The 17,853-nt window shown below is 36.9% G+C and overlaps 1 protein-coding gene across 1 annotated transcript in view; it reads left to right on the plus strand.

The window, feature by feature from the left end:
- Positions 1–17,853, plus strand: part of MALRD1 (MAM and LDL receptor class A domain containing 1) — a 759,741-nt gene that overhangs the window by 44,664 nt on the left and 697,224 nt on the right. Inside the window, exon 7 of the mRNA XM_029955581.1 lies at positions 4,930–5,026. Within this exon, the coding sequence (XP_029811441.1) occupies positions 4,930–5,026 (97 nt within the window). The remainder of the gene's footprint in view (positions 1–4,929; positions 5,027–17,853) is intronic.

Raw genomic sequence — 17,853 nt, forward strand, 5'->3', positions numbered from 1 at the left:
ACTCATTAAGCATTCTTTTGTCTGCTTTGTTGGAGAAAACATTATTAAACATTATTCTGCCAATTGACTGAAATGGCTTTACTCACAGTTGTAGACTTACGCAGTTAATTTTGTTATTGTCCTAAAATATTTGCAGAAGCAAAGAATATACCAGGCTCAACATACAGCAGAAATGTAGTGCCAATGACACCTTCTCTCACCTCTGTTTCTTTGTTCTTAAGAGAGCTATGTATAAGTTTTATGGGTAGGAAGGAATGAATACAGTATTACTAAGTGTATCCCTGACCATGGCTTTCAAGGTGACTGTTTGGATTCTTAAAGTAAATAAGAAGTTACTGCTTGAATTTTTAAAAATACTGCAGCGTTTTTCATATGCAATTAATTCTCTGCTTGTCAGTTCTCTGAAATTCCATTTAGACACACCAAAGAGTGCTTAGCAGCGTCCTATTCAGAAACTGTACATTTTATTAACACAGACAAAAGAAAAGGTATTCATAAAAATCAATAGAAATGATTAACAAAAAATTCTACTCTCAAACTTTTCTAAATAATAATCTGAGGCATTTTACCTTGTAATTCATGAATATTGGGGGCACTTGGGTGGCTTAGTCAGTTAAGCATCCATCTTTGGCTCGAGGTCATGATCTCACGGTTTGTGAGTTCGAGCCCTACATCAGGAGAGCTTGATCCTCACTCCGGTCTCCACACCCTCTTCCTCTCTCTCTGCACCTCATGGGATTCTCTCTCTCTCTCTCAATCTCTCTCTCTTTCCCTCCCCCTTGTTCACTCTTGCACATGCTCTCTCTCTCAAAAAAAAAAGGACATTTACTATGTGAACAAATTACATTAAAAAATTACTGTCATCTTTTCATGTTTTACATGTTTGAGAAATTATATTGAATGTACACTACTAATTAAGAAGAGTCTAATACAATAAATGCAATACAAGAGTCTCTGTTCACGTAGTTACTAGTGGCATCCAAGTGAGTTTGTGTCTATTATTTGGGTGCTGTTGAATTTCATCAGAGATTTAAATCAAGCGGCTTGTGCACTGACTCCTTGCCTCCCTCAGAGCCCATCTTCACTTCAGATGTTTGGGGTGAAAGCAGTTTGTCTATTATTTACCCTTGGATCAGGGCAGCTCATACTTGACTTCTGTGATGTTGCCCAACTTCTAATTCATCATCTGTGTTATTTTATCTGCTAGTTTGCTGCTCTTTACCTGATCTCCCCTAACACATTTAAATGAAGTAGATGTTTGGAAGCACTTATTTACCAAAGTTTTGAAGAAAACAAGGAAAGCTAGGCATCACTTTTCTTAGAAATATAACTATCATACACAAACATGGCTTCTGGTCACAGATCTGGCTTTTGAAAAACAATGATCTTGAGGTTCCCCTTTCATGAGCTAGTTCAATGCATCCTTCTTTTCAGGATCTCGACCAAAATCTCCAGAACATATTTCTGTTTAAATATATTTAACTAGAGTATCAAGTTATGCCCAATAGGTCTTATGTTTTATAGCTATGCAGACCCAATGGTGAATTTCCCTACATTTAGAGAAGTAGCATTATCCCTAAGACAAAATGTTTCCTTTTGCTGAAACAGTGGGCTCAAATGGCAGCCAATTTTCACTCTAACTTTCCTTCAGTTAGATTGAGTTAACATATGATTTCATTGAATCAAACAGATATACATATTGCAAACTGATAGAAGGAATTGAAGATGAGGAGATAATTTAAAAGCCTTTTCATTAGACCAGGTGTGAAGATACAGGAGTAGAAGAAGGAATGGAAAGAAGAGAGGGCTTAACAGGTCTTGCTGGGCTGGCGGGGTGGCTGGAAGAGAAAGTGATTGTGCAAGTCACTTTGGGGTTTTGAGTGTTGAAAAGTGGCAGTCTTCTGGTGCTGTTGGCAGAGAAGAGGAGCCATGGGACAGGTCCAGTTCGAGGGGGGAAATATGATTTGGAAGTGACTTTGTGGCATCTGGTGAAAATGTCCAGCAGGCTGTGGAGATATGGGCAGAGAGCTCAGGAGGGAGGTTGACATTTGTGATAGAGATTTGTGTTTTATCAGCCTGGGTGACTGTTGTAACCCTGAAGATCGATGAGTTTGTGGGGAGAGTGTGGAAAAGAAGGAAGAGACTGGTGATTAGTTAACACTTACGTTTGCTTCTCTCTTTAAATATGGCTGCCACAGGTGTGTTTCTAGTTTGGCAAGAACAAGGGAATGTATTTAATAGGAAAAGGCTTTTAAGAGGGATAACATGTTAATATGTAGAGAATAGATCTTTTTTGGGTCTCTAAACACACTATTCCTATAATAAATTAAATACTTTAATAACTGTGTTACAATAATAGCTAACACATATTTAATGCAAACTATATACCAAGTACTGATATACAGGTAATAATCCATTTATCCTTAAACAAACCTTTTTATCTACATAATAACTTATTATCTTTTTATCAGTACCTTTTTACAAAGAAGAAAACTGAGGCACAGGGAAGTTAAATAACTTCTCCAAGGTCCTGTTACTATTAAGTGGTAGAGTTGGGATCTGAGCCCAATTAGTCTGGTTCCAAATACATACTTTAGTCACTATGCTCTCCTGCCCTCACACAAAACCATTCCTATATAACAGTCTTCCCCCGCCCCCCGAAGCCACTTTTTATTAAATAGTAAAACAAAATTGCCACATGATTTTAAATGTTTGTAAATTAGGTCACAAAGGGGTGCAAAATGTTTGCAGAAACTCTTAGATTCATATAACTAATGTCATTCATTGACTCTTACACCAATACCAACATAAGATTATTCCATGATGAAGAGATGCCTGGGGAGATACCTGGGGGGCTTAGTCAATGAAGCATCTGACTCTCTGGTTTCGGCTCAGGTCATGATCTCATGGTTCATGGGTTTGAGCCCAGCATTGGGCTCTGGGGCTCTGTGCTGAAAGCTACAGAGCCTGCTTGGGCTTCTCTCTCTCTCTCTCTCTCTCTCTCTCTCTCTTTCTCTCTTTCTCCTCCTGCACCCTGTCTCTCTAAAAAATAAATAAATAAACATTAAAAACAAAGAGTAGCCCAAATCTAGTAACCAATACTATATTACGATCAGAAATAATGTTCAAGCATTAAGTAAGAAAAGTGATCCACTAATTTTCTTACCAAATGGATTTTACAAACTAAATTTTTAGAAACTGTCAAAGAATGACTAAAACTGCAAACCGAGGAGTTGGGTTTATAGAAAATTCTGGAAGTAGTGAGAAAAAATATGTACTGAGAAAGTATCAATTAGTACCTATGAAATTCTCCCATTTTACTCATGAGTTTGATACTAAGGTATTCTAAAGGGATTTTGCAAACATCTGCTGGGTGCTACAAATAAACCTTGAGACCAAACTCTTTGTAACTATTGTCTTCCAGATGTGGTATCAGGTTAGGCACACTTAATCTACTTGCATATGTATATTCCTCAAAAAAAAAATCTAGTCTCTACCAGAGGTCACACATATCTATATTAAAAACATTTGGAGCTGGTTAGTACTGTTTGCCAAGTACTTTTCTCTTCCTACTTCTTCTGTTTTTGCTCAAAATTTTCTATTTCAAATGCATAACCAGAAAATACACACAAGGATATAACCTTGTCAGATGCCAAGTGGAGGATTTTGCCTATGCGACAATCTTTGATAGGCATTTCCCAACATAGTCCTGCTTTACTGGTCAAGTGGTTATTCTGTTTCATGTGAGGAAAGTTTGACTTTCATAGGGCTACGTATTGACACATTACTCGATACATTGTGGATATTTCACATCCTATTTTTATTTTTATTGTATTTTAAATGTTTATTTTTGGGAGAGAGAGTACATGGGAGGGACAGAGAGAGAGGGAAATACAGAATCTGAAGCAGGCTCCAGGCTCTCAGCGGTCAGGACAGAGCCCAAACTGTGAGTTTATGACCTGAGCTGAAGTCAGAGGCTTAACTGACTGGGCTACCCATGCGCCCCCGCCCATCATATATTTAATAGTCTAGTACATCTGGTTTGAAAGGAAATATATCCGTACATCATGTTATACAGGAAAGTGAGGAGAATGCAACACAGGAAAATGATCTGCTAGGGTCTACTGTATTGAGACTAATGGTGACGCTAAAAAGAAGTGCTGAGGTTTTGAAATAATAAGATATTATGTTATAAACAAGGCTGAACAACGCCTACAAGTCTAATGCATTCATGAATTAAGCCTCAAACATAAATTATATTTGTTAGTGAGGTTGGGATGAAAGTCTCCTCCCCCACACACCAATTTTCACTTGATTTAAATAACTAGGAAATTGGAGAGTCATTTCTTTCTAAGGTTCTCAGGTTTATTGTACCAGAATATTTCTTCTTGGTGCATACGTGGGTTGGCTTCACATCCCAATATCACATTCACTCATGTCAACAAGACACTGCGCAACCATCTCCAGTCACTGTCCCAAGCTTTGTTTAGATAATGGCAGAAGATACACAAGGATGTAACACAAGGACATCCACGTCTGTGAGCAAAATTTAGAGAACAAGAACTGGAAATGGGGAACAGTTGCAAAATGCCAAGAGCCAGAGATGGAGAGGCAGCTGGGTCCAAGAGCCGATAATACTAAAGGGTACGAACGCATATGAACCAAACAGCTGAGGAGACAAAAGAACCAGGTGAATATGGTTTCATTTCACAAACATGTTACATAACCTATGCTAGACATTTGAGATTCAGAGATGACTGTATTTTCTTGTCCTTGAGAGCGGATGCTTAGATCTCGTTCCGCTTGGCATTGGGATGGTCACCAAAATGCTTCTCGGAAGTGATACTTTTTTTATTGGTAGGCTCCATGCTATAAGACTGCGAGACAGTGATGTTCTTTTTGTGCTTTTGTCTTGTTTTTCTTGTGCAGGTTGTTTTTCAAGGTCAAATAATTCCAAGTCCTGAACAGGATGAAGTCATAGCTATTGATGATATATCTTTCAGTTCAGGCTGCTTGCCTGCGAATAGTAAGAACTTTTTCTCATTTTGATCCTTACTGTGTATATGAATTCAGTACAGTTTAAACATTGTGTAATGATTTTCATCTGCTCTTTTTTTCTTCTTTTTTTTTTGGCCTGATGTTTTAAAGTGGGCTATTTTACAGTGTATAACAATGTCTAGGTTTATGCTAGAAGTGAAAGGTATTCTAAAATACTGGTATTTTTCCTCGGACCCTGATGCTATAGAGAGCTAAAGGGGTAATTTGGTCTCAGATCTGAAACTTTGTAGCAATGTTTACACTGGCTAGTTAAATCTCACCAAGAGAACTTCCTGCCTTCTGGGAGACTAAGTGAAAACTGACTCCCGTAGGCTCGAAACTGTCTTCTTCGGAAATTGATTTGACGTTTTTCACCAAAAGACAAATGAAAAGAGATATTAGATATAATCTATTTTCTATGGAGGCTGAAATGACTCCATCAATAAGCCACATATAGCATGTCGAAAAAATTGTCCATATTGGACCTTTTCATTATATTAACTTAATAATATTCAATTCACCATGTACATTGTTCTCAATAGAAGAGTTTAATGTTAAAATTATCATCTTGTCAGGATAAGATTAATTTAGTCACATGTAGATTAAGGGTCATATATATGATTATCGATAGTTGATAGATTTTTTTCTTTTTTAAATGTATTCTACTACAGTATGATATAGCATAATAAAGATAGCTATTTTGTAGAGAGGGTTTTAAGCTCTAATTTGGTACAAAGATATGGTAGTTGTGGTAAATTATATTTCAAGAGCAGAAGAGATGAGTTGATCTATTTAAGGAGACCAAGGAATCTTGATAAAGGATGTCTGTATTATGCTTGGATTTTGTTATCAGACCACTTCTGCTGGTATGATGAGAGCGCTTACAGGAATGTGTCTCTTGCCACGTGGCCCATGGTAAGGTTTTAGAGGACCTGATAACAGCTCTTTACACTTTAGAACACATAACGAGTTCTTTCATCTTTATGTTATTGGTTCTACATTGGTCTGTATTAGGTAAGAAATCCCTATATGATAAATTGAAATATAGATACATTGAAATGCAGAACATGAAGGGAGCAGACTGTAATCCCCACCTGTTCCTAGAAGTAAATAATTGAAGTAGGAACTGTAATGTCTTTTCGCCAACAGAAGAGAACGTTTATTGGATTTATCAGAGGGGCAGCCATATATCTGTATAGCGTACACGGTTGACTGCAATCAACACAGACGCAGCTATTGACTGCTCTACCACCAAGTCTCTCTAATGCTCTCTCTTCTATTACCCTGTGTGGTATTCCTGGGTCCAGAGCACAGCCAGCTTATGCTTGATTTTTAATGCGGCAGTTAGTCCCTAACCATGATCATTTCAGCAGTATCTTTATATATTCCATTTTTATAGGTCCTACAGAAACTGAGGTCTGGCAAAGGAAATGATCCCCAACTAGTCCTCTTTATTGCTCAGTGTAGCCTAATCACCCCAAAAGAAAATAAGGAATGAGAGCCCTTGGCTGGACTTTCCCCATTATAAGGAAGATTAGGAACCAGGCTGCTGCTGTTGAAGCTTTGTTTGCATTACAAATGTACACCAGAGCGGGCTGGGGTTGTGCCTGGGACTTGACATCGCCTGTAATAGGACTCTGCTCTCATTTCACATATGACCTTTCTCTCCATCTCTGGACCTGGGAACCAAAGCCATTTCCTTAATTACCTGTGATCCATATACTGGGACAAAGGCCAATGTAGATGGGCCATGATAAATATTCAGCAGACAGATGCCAGATTTTTAGTAAGCACTTAAAAGAGCTCTATAATATCACTACAGAAATGAAAAAGCAATAGTCACAGGAGTGAGAGCATCAGCAAGTTGGACATCCAATGAAAGGTTGTGGTCAAATAGAAAAATATTGGTGTCTGCAATTTCTAAGACAATAGTTTCAGATAATATAACCATATTGTTTTTGAGGTGGTGTGGAAATAAAGTTTACTGAAGATGAGGCATGAATTTTAAAGCTATGTTATTGACCAGGCTTTTCACATGGGTATTAAATTTATATGACATTACTAGGTTTGGGGCTAGAAAAGGTTTCGAAATCCCACGCTGAAGTCTTCATGAATATGGATGCACGGACCTAGATCTAGGGAAGTAAGCCAAGCCAAGATATTTCTACACATGGAAGAACAAATGAATCAACATTGGGAATTTAGAAGAGTGGCAACTTTAATTGTAGGCCTTGTGTTTTATGGGGCATTGGGAAAGGGAGGCCATCCCTTGGGAGAATTGCAAAGGAATTAGTCTGTTTTTAGAAAAAGCCATTATATTGATCTTACTGCTCCTGTGTTGAAGCCCCACATCCGGCTCTGTGCTGACAGCTCAGAGCCTGGAGCCTGCTTTGGATTCCGTGTCCTCCTCTCTCTCTCTGTTCCTCCCCTGCTCACACTCTCTCTCTCTCTCTCTCTCTCTCTCTCTCTCTCTCTCTCTCAAAAAATTAAACATTAAAACAATTAAAAGAAAGAGTAAAAGCTAGTATTCATTCAATTAAGATCCCACAGTATGTTCTTTTTTAAAAATTTTTTATGTTTATTTATTTTTGAGGATGAGACAGAGTGTGAGCAGAGGAGGGGCAGAGAGAGAGGGAGACACAGAATCTGAAGCAGGCTCCAGGCTCTGAGTTGTCAGCACAGAGTCTGGCATGGGGCTAGAACCCACAGACTATGAGATTATGACCTGAGAGGAAGTCGGATGCTCAACTGACTGAGCCACCCAGGCACCCTCCAAAGTATGTTCTTTGAAGGTAGGGTGCAAGGAGTTTTATTTTTCATCCTTCAAATAGAATGAGGGTTGGTGGCACATTTAAGCTTTTGGGAGGAAAACACGGCAGCAGAGGACTAATAATGGAGAAAAAGAATAAAGTATCATAGAATAGGATTAGCACTTGGATGGCGTTGCATTTTGTAAATGGTAGTAATGTGAACTATGGTAAAATCATGGAACATTAAATTTGCAAATGATGCTCTCCAGTCAAGTTCAGATGCTATCATGATAGATGAACCCTAGTCAATCACCAGAATCTCAAAGAGGAGTGATTGATTCTGGGCTTTACTCCAGCCAGACCTGCTAGATGGGAACCATTGAGGATAAGGCATGCATTTTAAATCAGGTACTCAGGGGGCTCCTGGGTGGCTCAGTCGGTTAAGCGTCCAGCTTTGGCTCAGGTCATGATCTCACAGTTCATGGGTTTGAGCCTCGCATCAGGCTCTGTGCTGACAGCTAGCTCAGAGCCTGGAGCCTGCTTCGGATTCTGTGTCTCCCTCTCTCTCTGACCTGAGTGTACTTGGGACATTTTTGGGGGAAAGTTTAAGAAACAAAGTAGCATTTGTCCACCATGCAGCCTGGTTTCTGGGTTGCTGCACTCATGGTGACTGCCCCGAGACAGAGTTCCGATGCCTACAATCTGTGGTTTCGGTCTCATTCAGTCCTGATGGTGATGATCAGAGACATGTAGGCACAAGTCCACTCAACGTCCTCCAGACTTCACAGTCAGAAATCTTACTCCAGTGGAGGGTGGAGTTAGGAATGCATGTGGATGCAAGAAAAGAGACAGTTTTCTTAGGTGACTTAAGAAAGCAGAGCAGATGGACAGCTACAGCATACATTTTTCAGCTCTAATATTATCAAAGTCAAGGACTAAGGGATTTCCTTGGTATTTGCTTCATGCGTGTTTCCTTATGTTCTTAAAGTGACTGTTGAGATTCTATACATCTCCCAACAAAGGTTGGAGGAAGGCAGAAATGGGAAAGGGCTATGTTTTTGGCCACGCCTTTGGCTAGATGATTGTCACGTGGGTAACCTAGGTTGCTAGGGAGACTAATAAAACTGAGTGTTTGGATTCAGCCACTGTAATAGAAGCAGGCAAGGAGATCAGGTTTAGGAGCTCAGTGAGCAAATGTATTTTCCGGAGAAACTCAACATCAGCATACTTAGAAATAAATTCCAGTTTTCTTTCAAAATCTCTTCCCTTGCCTATATTTCCCTTTTTAGATTATTGACATCTGGTCTTACCCAGTAGCCTTGGGGTCATTCTTCTTAAATCATTCTCCCTGTATTAATTTGGTCAAAAAAGAATATTGTCCTTATATTTTTCAAACTGTCTGCTCTTATTTATCATTATTATGTATCCAACCATGAATTCATCTAAGTGCTTATTTATTTCCTGCTAAATTTTTAAAACTTCTGGTTTTGATCTACTCAACTCTCCTATTCAGTACTATTTACTGTTCACCAGATTATACTTTCTAACATACAAATATGACCACTCTCTACTTTGTTAAAATCTGTCAATAACTCTTATTGCCTCCCGGATAGAATTCAAATTTCTAATGAATTCTCACAAATTGGAATTTCTAAGCTCACCATGACCCTGCACTTTCACACCAGTCCAACTTCCTCCTCTATAGTCCTCTAAGAACACAACTATTTGGGAATTCAAATGAATTCTTCTTTTTCCTCTGAGCTATATGTGCTCCATTTCACAGAACACAGATTTAAATAGAATATCATGGGACTATTTTTTTTTTAGAAATACTTATATATATGCTAAGAATGTATGTGATTCTTCAGTTTCTTTTTTAACATCAGAAATGAAGGTATCTCCTCAAGCTATTTAATGTGATTTTATCTGAGACTTAATGTGGACCAAGTATTTGCTATATTTTAGTGAAAACATAGATGTTTTTGTGATTTTATATCAGAAATATAGTACTTCAGAAGGAGTAATAGTTGGAAATGAGTGCTCCAATATAGCTATCTTTTGATAGATCATTTTGGTTTATAAAAGTGTTTTTGCTGAAGATAGTATACTGACAGGACTTCTTTATTTTTTTTTTTATGTCTTCAAACTATTGTGCTTTCAAGATTTTGTCCTGAAATTTTTAAAACTAGGGAGCAACTCAATAAACCATGTCTTTTATTTTCCATATTCTGATGCTTTAACATCTGGGGGCCTTGCTGACCCTGGAGAGATTGTCTCTTCCAGGGTTAGCCAATTCCTAGAGGTACAAAAAACAGCTCACCCTACAGTGTACTTTTCAAATACAAACCAACCCATCTAGCGCCCACATTCACAATCACCTCTTCAGACTCTCACACTCTGGGCACCTTGCACCTCCCATAATCACCCCAGGGTCCCTGTGTTAGTATCTTTGGGCTGCCATAACAAAGTACCTCCAATTGGGTGGTTCAGGCCACAGAAATATATTTTCTCATGACTCTGGAGGCTAGAAGTCCAAAATCAAGATGTCAACAAGTTTGATTTCTTTTGAGTCTTACCTCCTTAGCTTGTGGATGACAATCTTCTCCCTGTTTTCACATGGTCTATCTTCCCTCTGTTTGTATCTGTTTCTTCAACTCTTCTTATAAGGACACCAGTCATATTCAATTAAGGCCCAACCACATGACCTAATTTTATGTTAGTTACCTCTTTACAGACCCTGTCTCCAAATATGGTCACCTAATGAGGTAGTAGGGGTTTGGACTTCAACATATGAATTGGTGGGCCATGGGGAGACAATGCATCCTGTAATTTTAGGGTACCAGACAATAAAGGAGAGTCCCTCTGCCCTAGAGCACACTGAAATTATTCCTACCAGCTAATTCTAAGTCTACATACCCTACCTCACCAGTTCCTTCCCACAGAAACCACAATAAAGGCCCTGGCCCGTATTTCCCCTCTCTCCCTCTGCCTCCTGACCAAACCTGGTGCTTTCCCATGTACTTCACCCCACCCCCAGCTCATTGTATGGTGCACCCCCTCTTCTTGGGGTCTGTCAGCCAAACTATCTTTTCAATGGTAGTTATCTTCTGATGCATTGGCCTTTACGTTCCTAAATAATAACAAAAGCCATATTTTAAAGTAAGAATGTTAGAATCAGTGGGAGGGGAAATTAATAACTCCTCAAATGTAAGAATCACTTATTGCCTCAGTAGTGAACTAAATTGTAGCAGGGCTGAGGGCCTCATTGTGGCACAGAAGCACACCACTAATGGCAGGTCAGATAGTTTGTTTTCTCAACTCTGCCTTAACATTCACTTCCTGCTTGTGCAGAGCCTCAAGGTCACCAGCATATGAGAGAATAGAGTCTCAAGGGTCTTTCTTGGGAATGCGCATGAACTTGCACTTTCTCTTTGCTTCTTATATATTCTGGGATGGGTCAAAGCCCCCTTTGAACATTTCATTCTATGGCTTTTTGCTGTAAGTTTTTTGGTTAGCTCCTTGTTTACCCCAGTTTGCAATAGCTGTCTGCAGGTAGCTATGGTATCAACTAATTGCCTCTGGGAAAAGGCTGTTTTTTATGAATGAACTCAGAATCAGGTCAAAAAAAGCCAAAATAAAGCTGCTGAGCTGCTGGTTTTCATGGCCATCACAATTCCAAGGATTTCTCAACAAACCAGAAACATTGAAATAAAAACCACGCCCACACACATCATAATCAAACTTCTAACAATCAACAGTAAAGAAGAACTGTTAAGAGTGAACAAAGATAAATAACACATGCCACTCAGGAACATAATAGTGCATATTGTTTTTATTGTTACTGTTTGTTTGCTCAGTGAATGTTATGAGCTGAATTGTGTCCACCCTCCAAAATTCATATATTGAGGTCCTAACCTCCAATGCCTCAGAATGCAAATGTAGTTGTAGACAGGGCCTTTAAAGAGGCATATTATGTTAAAATGGGGTCATATGGGTGGACCTAATCCAGAATGACCAATGTCCTTCTAAGAAGGGGAGAGTCAAAGAAACACCCAGAGGGAAGCCCACGGTGAAAGCTCAGGGAGAAGATGGCCAACTGCAAGCCCAAGGCAGTGGCCTTCAGAAGCAACCAACCTTGCTGACACCTTGGTCTTGGACCTGTAGCTTCCAAATTCATGAGAAATTTATGTTGTTTAAGCCTCCAAATCTGTGGTGCTTTGTTATGGCAGGCCTAGCAAACTAATACAGAGGCTTTCCCTGACTAATTGTACAACATATGAATTCTTTCTCATCTGTGGTCACTGAAGTTTCTTCTTGGGAGAGATGGTAGTCTCTACATTTTCTGGAGAGACCATAGTTTTCCCGTCAGCATGGAATCCAGGATATAGAGATGCACTTTTAAAATGCTAAAACTAAGTAACTCTGAATTCTATATCCGTTGAAAATATCCTTCAGGAATTGAAGTAAAATAAAGACATTCTCAGATCAAGAAGAACTAACAGACTTCATCACCACATCTATTTTGAAAGAAATGCTAAGGCAAGTTCCCAGGGTGAAAAAAAACACCAGTGGTAAATAAATCAGTAGGAATAAAGAAAGAACAAATGAGGGTCACCTGGGTGGCTGTCAGTTAAGTTTCCGAGTCTTAATCTCAGACTCACAGGGTCATGAGTTTGAGCCCAGTGTTGGGCTCCATGCTGGGTGTGCAGCCTACTGAAAACAAAAAAACAAAAAAAGTGAAGTCATAGATTTCAGAGTAAATATAATGGAATGTTCTTGTTCTGTAAAGATTTTTAATGTACATATAATTCTTGAAAGCAGACATTTGAACATCCTTTTGGTGGGTTCAAAGTACGTAGGTATAAGACATGTGATAAGTATACCATAAAGTTGAAGAGTGTAGAAATCATAGCCTTATGACATCTACAGTTTATTTGAAATGTTAACAAACTATGTAGAGTGATAAACTAGGGGTCTGTATTATTGTACCTATAGTGAACACTAAACAGATATATGTAAAGGACAATAGATACATTAAAATTGACCATAAAAATAAAAATATTGAAATAATCCATTAGAAGACAAAGAAAAACAGATGGTGAAGGCAGAAAAGATAGCAGGGTGGTGGGAAAGAGTACAATGGGTGATAAAGGCAGGGGAGGCAAACTGAAATAATAATTTTGGTTATTATATTATTAACAGTAGTAGTTAATAATAAATTATTATAAATTTAAATAATTATAATGGTAAAATAATTACATTAAATATAAGTGGTATATGTATTCCTTTTAGAAATCAGAAGATATCAGATTGGATAAAAGATAAGAACTAACTGCATTTTGACTATAAAAGCTCATTTAAAAAATAATTATCTAGATTAATTAAAAGTTAAGGGATTTAAATATAGTTAATTAATCTATGATAAAAGATAGAGGAATTCACAATGGAGAAAAGATAGTCTTGAAGAAACTATATAAAGAGATGAGAATAAATGGTGATGGGAAAACCAAGAGCTACACGCAAAAGAATGAAACTGGATCACTTTCTTATACTGTACATGAAAATTAACTCAAAATGGAGTAAAGACCTATATATGAGACTTGGAGCCATAAAATTCATAGAAGTGAACATAGGTAGTAATGTCTTTGACATTGGCCTTTACAGCGTTTTTCTAGATATGTTTTCCCAGGCAAGGGAAACAAAAACAAAAACAAATTATTTGGGCTACACAAAAATCAAAAGATTTTACTCAGCGAAGGAGACCATCAACAAAATATAAAAAGGCAACCTGACAAATAGAAGAAGATATTTGCAAATTGCATATTCAATAAAGGGTTAACATCAAAATATGTAAAGAACTTATACAACCCAATACTAAAAAAGACAATAAACCAATTAATAAATGGGAAGATCTGAATAGACATTTTTCCAAAGAAGAAATACAGATGGCCAAGAGACATATGAAAAATCCTCAACATCACTAATCATCCAAGAAATGTAAATCAAAAACTATAGTGAAATATCATTTATACCTATCAGAATGGCTAAAATCCAAAATGACAAGAAATAACAAGTATTGATGAAGACATGGAGAAAAAAGAACACTCATATGCTGTTGGCGGAAACATAAATTAGTGCAGCCACTGTGGAAAACAGTATGGGGATTCTTCAACATACTAAAAATAAAAGTACCATACAATCCAGTAATTCCACTACTGGATATTTACCCAAGGTAAACAAAAACACTAATTTGAAAAGATCTGTGCACCTCTATGTTTATGGCAGCATTATTTACAAAGCCAAGATATGGAGACAACCTGTGTCCCTCAATAAATTGATAAAGATGATGCATGTGTGTGTGTGTACACACACACACACACACACACACACACACACACATGTATATATATATATATGCAGCTATGACAAAGGATGGTATGACAAAGGATAAGATCTTGCTGTTTGTGACAACATGGATGGACTAGAAGGTATTATGCTAATTGAAATAAGTCAGAGAAAGAAAAATACCATATGATTTCACTTATATGTGGAATCTAAGTAAAATGAGACAAACCAATAAACAAAAAACATAAAGTATCCATAAATACAGAGAACAAACTGATGGGTGTTGAGGGGATGGAAGGATGGGTAAAATGGGTGAAGGGGAGTGGCAGGTACAGGCTTCCATTATGGAGTGAATAAATCATAAAGTTAAAAAGTACATAGGGAATATAGGCCACTGTATTTTAGTAGAGCTGTATGGTGATATATGGTAGCTACACTTATGAGCATAATATAGAAAATTGGTGAATCAGTGTGTTGTACACTTGAAACTAGTGTAACATCTTTTTTTAAAAAAAGAATAAATGAAAAATTAAAAAAACTAAAGGATTAAAAGAGATATCTTAAGCAATGTAACTAAAAGGAGGGTGGAATGGCTGTATTAATGTCAAATAAAATGTACTTCAGAACAAGGAAAATTAATAGGCATAAAAAGAAACATTTTATAATGATAAAAAGGTAAATTCAGTAAGAAGACAGAACACCTAAATATGTATACACCTAAAAATACATGAAGCAAAATTGTTAGAACTAAAAGAAGAAATGGACAAACCTACAGTTATACAAGGAGACTTGCATACACATCTCTCAGTAATCAACAGAAGAAGTATACCAAAAAATCAGCAAGAATTCACAATACCTGTGGGGAAAAAGCCCTAACATTTTTGTGGAACCAAAAAAGACCCCAGATAGCCAAGGCAATTCTGCAATAGAAGAGCAAAGCATTATACTTCCTGATTTTAAATTATACTAAAAAGCTATACTAATTAAAACAGTTGGGTACTAGCATAAAAAAATGACACATAGACCAATGAAATAGAATAGAAAACCCAGAAATGAAACACTGCATATAGATCAACTAATATTTGATAGGGTGTCAAGAATACTTAATGGGGAAAGGATAGTCTCTTCAATAAATGGTGTTGGGAAAATTGGACCCTATACACTAATGAAAAGTAACCCTAAAATGCTTAAAGACTTCTACATAAGACTTGAAACCATAAACCTCTTAGAAGAAAGCATAGGAGAAAAAAATCTCAGGCATTGACCTTGGCAACATTTTTTTTTAATGTGACAGCAAAAACACAAGCAACAAAAGACAAAATCAACAAGTAGAACTAGACATCAAACTGAAAAGCTTCTGCACAGCAAAAGAGACAAACAAGAAACAACTGAAAAGGCAATCTATGGAAAGGCAAAATATTATCTACCTACTTGATATAATTAACATTTTAAAAAAGTAATTGAAAACTCTACCAGAATACTTCTTTTAAGAGCATGTGGAACATTCGCTCATCAACTAAGACTATAGCCTGGGCCCAGTGGCAAGACCACAGGGAGGAAAGGGAGATACTCCCCCAGATGCAGAACTGAAGGGGATGCTAAAAACTCATGACGGACCAGATTGTGCCTTCCACCAAATTTCATATGTGAAGTTCTAGCCCCCAATGTGACTATATTGGTGATAGTGTCTTAGGTAATTAAGATTAAATTAGATCATAAAGGTGGGGTCCTAGTCTAATAGAACTGTGGCCTTATAAGAAGGGAGATCTCTCTCTTCCCCATACCATGTTTGTCTTTCTCTCTTCCTCTCTCCCTTTCCTTCTGTCATGTGAGGTCACAGTGGGGAGGTAGCTATTTGCAAATCAGGAAGAGGAGCCTTATGAGAACTCAGACATGCTGGCAACCTGATCTTGTACTTCCCACCTCCAGACCTGTAAGAATATAAATTTTTGCTCCTTAAACCATTCAATCTATGGTACTTTGTGTCGCAGCAGCCCAAGCAGGGTAAGAGAAACACTAATTAAGATAAGTACTATTTTAATAATACACATTAAAAGCTCACAATTAATGAAAAAAACCAATGATAAACAAAATGGTAAATGAAGATAGTATTAGTATTACTGAATTTTCCAGGCTCCCATATGGTTTAGTAATACTACTGGGGCCACAGAACAAATCCTTAGAATGTTAAAACAACTGAAATGCTATAAAATATATCCTCTGAGCAAAATGAAATTAAACTACAAATCTGGGACATTCACAATAATTTGGAAGTTAAACGTCACACATTTAAAAAAACATACTTTGAAAAAGCCAAACATTTTGAACTAAAAGAAAATGAAAATATAACTTACTAAAATTTGTGTAAGATAGCTAAAGCAGCGCTCAGGAAAAAAAATTAATAGATATAAATTTTTTGTTAGGAAAGAAAAAAGGTCTCAAGTCAGTAAATTTAACTATTCATCTAATGAAAGTAGAAAAAGAAGAACATATAAAAAGCTAAATCAAGCAGTGGGAAAATAATATAGAGACAATAAATAATGGAGTTTAAAATGAGCAAGGAGTAGAGAAAATTTGAAACCAAAAGCTGATTCTTTGAAGAAGTAAATAAAAACTAATAAAGTTCTAGCAGGGTTGACCAAGAGAAAAAGACGAAAGACACACATTATCTAATTTGGAGTGAAATAGAGCTTTGTATTAAATGTTTAGGGGAAAAATAACACCAGTTTTATATGTTCTATTCCAGAAAATATAAGTGAAGATAATACTTGTTACCTTATTCTATAAGGCCAACTTTGCCCTAACACCAAAACTGAGCCAAAATATTATAAGGAAAGAACGCTACAGACCAACATTTGTATCACAAAAAATCTTTATCAAAATATTAGCAGATGGAATCCGGTAATATATTAGAAAGAGATTACTTTATAGTCATCCAGGAGATATAGAACGGCTCCAATGCCTAGAATGTAATTTACCATGTAAACAGACAAAAGAAGAAAAGAACATGATGATTTCAACAGATGCAGAAAAAGCACTTGACAAAATTCAGCATACAGCCATGATTAAAAACCTCAGCAAACTATTAATGTCTTTAACCTAACCAAGGGCATATACAAAGACCAAACAACTTACATCATACCCATAATGAAGGAATGAGTGCTTCACCTCTAAAATTGAGAAGCAAGCAGTGAGGTCCATTCTTCCCACCTTGTATTCAAGGACATACAGGAAATCCCAGCCAGGCAATAAGGCAAGACACATAAGCAAAGTCTTACATACAGTTAGAACAGAAGAAATAAATCTTTCCATATTTGCAGCTAATGTGATTGTCTATGTATAAAATACCATAGAATTTATTTTTAAACAAACATTATTTTAAAATTATTTTTGTCATAGTAGCAGGATACAAAGTCAGTATAAAATCAGTTGTACTTCTATATAATGGCAATGAACAACTGGAAACTGAAATTAGAAAAATGATGTCACTTGTAAGACAATCAAAGTAAATATATATAAATCTAACAAAATATATGTTGGATCTGTATTCTGAATACTACAAAATGATGATCAAAGACATCTAGAAGACCAGACTAAATAAATGGAGTATTGATGGATGGAAAGATCATGGGTCTATGTTTGTCAAAACTCAGAACTGAGTAACTCAAAGTATGAATTTTGGTGTATGTAAGTTAAATAAATTCAAAGAAGAAATAGTAAT

The sequence above is a fragment of the Suricata suricatta genome, chromosome 10, assembly GCF_006229205.1.
Source record: "Suricata suricatta isolate VVHF042 chromosome 10, meerkat_22Aug2017_6uvM2_HiC, whole genome shotgun sequence".
Classification (NCBI taxonomy): Eukaryota; Metazoa; Chordata; class Mammalia; order Carnivora; family Herpestidae; genus Suricata; species Suricata suricatta.